Source organism: Sinocyclocheilus grahami, unplaced genomic scaffold (genome assembly GCF_001515645.1).
Source record: "Sinocyclocheilus grahami isolate Dianchi unplaced genomic scaffold, SAMN03320097.WGS_v1.1 scaffold2302.1, whole genome shotgun sequence".
NCBI lineage: Eukaryota > Metazoa > Chordata > Actinopteri > Cypriniformes > Cyprinidae > Sinocyclocheilus > Sinocyclocheilus grahami.
The window spans coordinates 11,540-16,576 of record NW_015507481.1 but is presented as its reverse complement, the minus strand read 5'-3'; the positions used below and the strand labels follow the sequence as shown (position 1 = coordinate 16,576).

Here is a 5,037-nt window from a genome sequence, read left to right as displayed (position 1 = left end):
GTAGAATACCAGTATTCACAAGCCTTGTCATAGCCAAATCTAGGGTAGAGGATGCTATCGCAGCAATATGAGATACTCGTGACAATCTGATGTCTCTACTGCCTTTGGGTCTCGCTCCCTGTTTGTGCCATCGATTAGAGTGACAATCAGTTTCGGCTTGTTCCTCTACACTTGGCATAAACTGTTGAGATTGACTAGGTTCATGGGACTCACCGGCTGTATGCTGATGGGGTCCGTGACGACGGTCTGCTGAGTGTTCTGCCTGTTTTGGAAGTCCAGCAAGTAACTTTGTTTCAAGAACCGCAATCCTTTGTAGAAGTTTGCAGCAGTTCATGCAGCAAGTAGATTCAACAGGAGGCATTATTCTCTCTTGTCTGTTTGAATGTGGGCAACTGTGTTTTCCCGTCTCCAGAATTTAAGCTGCTGGCAGTGGGAGGCAAAAGTCCCCTTTTTTGTAGTATTATTCCAAGAGTTTTTAGTTTTAGTGTTTGTGCTAAAAATGTGTTGTTTGAGCACTGTGCTGATCTGCTGAAGTAAAAATCTTAGAAAAATCTGAGAAAAGTACAGAAACAGTGAGCAAAGTGCAGAGCAGTAAGCAAGAACGTCCGAATGGTAGCGAAGTCGGAAGCATTAATCGCAATATGCAGAGATGGCGTTTGAGATGCTCCACACATGTAAATGATAATAGTTTGTGTGGCTGAAGACTTGCACTCTTAGACTTGCATTATCAGACTTGCACTCTCAGACACTTGCCCTTCCACCAGTGACGTCACTTGCCATCTTTATTTTTTATTTTGTTCTATTTATTTTTTATTTTTTGTTTGAATCTCTCAACATTTTAAAACAGTAGCCAGGTGGTCAAGACAAGAAAAAATAAACTAAATTACTAAGTCACTTGCAGTCTTCACTTGCACTCTCCGATACCTGCGATGTCACTTGCAATTGACACAAATCGTGCGTGTTGCCAATGGAGACAAGACGCTGTGGTGCTTAAACGATGAAAGCTAATTTAGTACCATAACGTACAGGTAGTATTGTCTGTAAAATGTCTGAAATTTGTAAAATGTAAATGTCTGAAATTTGTGGAATCGAGTCAGATTCCGATTGCCGGTTCTGGAATCGATGGGATACGATTCCAAGAATTGAATCCTCACTGTTGTTTTCAATTCTTTTTTGATTCTTGTTGTTTTAGATTGGAGGTAATTTCGCCTTGACTGCTGGAAAAAGGTCAGATCAGACTCCTAAACACTATTAGCGAGCAAGAGGCAAATTAATGAGTGCTTCTCAAAATGGAAGGCTGCATCCTCAAACTCAGTCGAGCTCAGTACCAACTTTTCATTCAGATTATTTTTGTGAATCGACGTTCAGCGATGTTTGATGGCGTAGCAGCTGAGATATGCAGCCTTTGTAGGATGCAACCTTCCGTTTGAGAGGCACCCATAGATAAGCTTTGTTGAACTGAAAACGGCTCTGAATGAGGAGTCGATTCCCCTTGATGGAATCGATTACAACCTTTAGAATCGACTCTCGATTCCCAAAGCCTTGGAATCGATTATTTTTGGAATCAATTCCCAGCCCTACGTACAGGGTCCTGCAGGTCATCTCTAGGGAAAAAAAGACAAGACCTGCAAATCTGTGGCCACAGAACAGCAGAATATGAACGCAATGCACAAAAAAGTCTTGTGTTTTCCTCCTGTAGAAAACCATAAACACTTAATATGGCTTAATGTATTAAGATGCTATTAAAATATCAAATTCAATATACAGTTTATTAATATAATGAATATGTATATAGTATTTTCCTCCCATACCGCAAAGCGTGGCATAATGGACTAAGATGATAAAGACTCAAATGCTCCTCTACATTATTAAAATACATAAGTAATATGTACAGGCAAGCAGGTGAGCCCAGAATAAACGCAAAGTTTTGTGTTAAGCTTTTTTCCATATAGAATAAACTGTCTACAGCTCTTTTATATCATTGTCTTTGTCCATTAAGCTACATTACGTGTTTTATTTATAATTATTTTTTATGGGAGGAAAATGTTTAACGTGCTATTTAACGCATTGCATTCTGGGCTCGTCTGCTTGCCTGTACGGAGTTGATCCTTTTAATATCACTTCATGCATTTCATAATGCAATATTTGCTGGTCTGTATATACTTTGAGTCAACAACAAGACATATAGGCTACTGAATTGTCTTTATCATCCGTTATTATGCCACATTAAGCGTTTTGCTGTATGGGAGGACAAGTGAAAGTTTGCGCATTGTGTTCATGGCCATCTGTTTGCCTTGTAGTACATTAAATAATAACTATATATCGAATTTGATCTTTTAATTGCACTTAATGTTGGCCTATCTTAATACATTACGCCATGTTAAGTGTTTATGTTTTTCTACAGGAGGAAAACGCTTAACGAGAGACTTTGTGCATTGCGTTCATATTCTGCTGTTCTGTGGCCACGGATTTGCGGGTCTTGTCTTTTTCTTGCAGGACCCTGTACGTTATAGGGCTAAATTAGTTTTAATCGTTTAATCACCACCACAGCGTCTTGTCTCCATTGGCAACACGCACGATTTGAGTCAACTGCAAGTGACGTCGCAGGTATCGGAGAGTGCAAGTGAAGACTGCAAGTGACTTCGTAATTTAGTTCCTTTCTTCTTGTCTTCACCACCTGGCTATATTGTTGTAAAATGTTTAGAGTTTCAAACAAAAAATAATCAATAAATAGAACAAAATTAAAAATAAAAAAGACTGCAAGTGTCGTCACTGGCGGAAGCACAAGTGTCTGAGAGTGCAAGTCTAAGAGTGCAAGTGCAAGTCTGCAGCCAGACCCTTCTCAGGAATCGTGACTGCCCCAATTAAAATATGAAAAAGTGCATTGAAAAAAGCACAGCTTAAGTGTATTTCTTTTTCACCTGGGCTTTCTCTTCTTCATGTTTGAACTGAAGATCTTCTCTCTCTCTCGGTCTTCTTTCTCTCTCTCGTTTAAGTTTCTCATAATATTCATCCCATGTTTCCTTTTCTTTCTTTATCCTTCTCTCCTCCTCTTCTTCTCTTCTTTGTCTTTCCTGTTGTTTCTGTTTTTCCCATTCCTCTCGTTCTCTCTTCATCTCTGTTTTAAATCGTTCTTCTCTTTCCATATATTCCTCTTCCCTTCTCTTTCTCTCTTGATCATGATTCTGTCTTTCTTCCTCCAACATCATCTTCATTCTCTCTCTTTCTTGTTTAAGTCTCTGATTATGTTCATCCCACATTGTCTGTTCCTTCTTTCTCCATTTCTCCTCCTCTTCTTCTCTTCTTTGTCTTTCCTGTTGTTTCTGATTCTCCCATTCCTCTCGTTCCCTCTTCATCTCCTCTTGTATTTTTCTCTCTTGTTCTTCTCTTTCTTTGATGTCTCTTTTATATCGTTCTTCTCTCTCAATAAATTCTTCTTTTCTTCTCTTTCTCTCTTTGTCATGATGTTCCTCCATCTTTATCTTCATCTTCTGTTTCTCTTCTTTATGTTTGTTCATCAGTTCTTCTCTTTCTCTGTTCACTTGCTCCACTTTCTCCATCAGTATGTTCTTCTGTTGTTCTTGTATTTCTCTCTCCATCTCTCTGAACATCTTACATGAGTAGTAACTCCCTCCGTTTGCTTTCACCATGTTGTCTATCTTCTGCAGTAGATCGGTCACCTGTGTTCGGTCTTCAGTCTCATTATTGAACACATGGAATCTGTTTCCACATGCTTCAATCAGCTGATTCAAAGCAGATCCAAGTTTTCCCAAACACTGTTCAATGATTTTGTTCTTCAGAAAGTCTCCTCTGGTGAAGAGCACCATGGTGTACATTAAAGAGTTCTCTCCAAATGTCTCTTGGATGATCTTCACTGCTGTTTGTTCTTCTTGAGTGAATCGTCCCAGAGGAATCACTAAGAGAAACACATGTGGTCCAGGCAGGCTCATAGAGATGCAGTTGCTGATTTTTCTCTGGATTTGTTCATTACTGAGTTCAGTATCAAACAGTCCTGGAGTGTCGATCACAGTAATGTGTCTGCCGCTGATTTCAGCGTTCTCTCTAAGACACTCTTTAGTAACAGACTCTTCAGAAAAGTCTGATATAAACACTTCTCTTCCTAAGATGGTGTTTCCAGTTGAACTTTTCCCAACTCCAGTTTTTCCCAGCAGCACAATCCTCAGTTCATCTTCTCTTTCTCTTGAATCTAAAGATAGATTTAAAAAAATTAAAAACAGTATACTGAATTTCAACTGAATGTTGTCAATTCTCTAGTTCAATAGTGAATATTGTGTATAATTTATACATTAAAACATTAATCATATTATTATTTCTCCTGAACTCTGCCTATAATGTTATTCTCACAAATGTGTGTAGACTTTAACAATCATGAAACGTGTGTTTAATCAATGCAGATTTCATAATCATTACCTTGTGACTGAAACCATGTCTCTAATGAATAGATTCTCCTCTTCATTTCTTCAAATTTCAGCAGTTTTTCCATCTGTGCCTCCATCAGTGTCTCTGTGGAGAAACAAACACCACTATTTTCCTCAACCATCTGCTCCAGTTTCTCCATCAACACAGACACTTGTGTGTTCAGGTCAATGAACTGATGGCGTCCTTCAAATCTCTCAATGACAGACTGTGTTTCTTCATTTAGTTCTGCTGTCTGATGCTCTGGATTTTGCTTTATGAGGATCATGATGTGTTTGTTGATTCTTGAGCTGAAGATCCTCTGGATCTCCTCTATTTCTGCTTCGTCTTCATCAGTCAGTGGAGCATCAGGAATGATGAGGATGAACACATGAACTCCAGGATGACAGAGAGACACACAGCGGTGAGTCTGACGCAGCACGTCCTCCTCTGAGAGCTGAGTGTTGAACAGAGCTGGAAGCTCCACCAGACTGATCAGACGTCCATCAAGCTCCACGTCTCTCCTCACACACTCTGAGCTCAGCTCTGATCTTCTCTCGCTCTGCTTCAGGATCAGCTTTGATGTGAAGGATTTTAATTCTCTGTTACTCCCACACACAA

General features: G+C 39.4%; 1 protein-coding gene across 1 annotated transcript in view; it reads right to left on the bottom strand.

Moving 5' to 3' along the window:
- Nucleotides 1–2,900: 2,900 nt before the first annotated feature.
- Nucleotides 2,901–5,037, bottom strand: part of LOC107574663 (GTPase IMAP family member 8-like) — a 13,057-nt gene continuing 10,920 nt past the window's right edge. The window contains exons 6-7 of the mRNA XM_016261101.1: nucleotides 4,432–5,000; nucleotides 2,901–4,207 (exon numbers count right to left, since the gene is read on the bottom strand). Of these exons, the coding sequence (XP_016116587.1) occupies nucleotides 2,901–4,207; nucleotides 4,432–5,000 (1,876 nt within the window). The remainder of the gene's footprint in view (nucleotides 4,208–4,431; nucleotides 5,001–5,037) is intronic.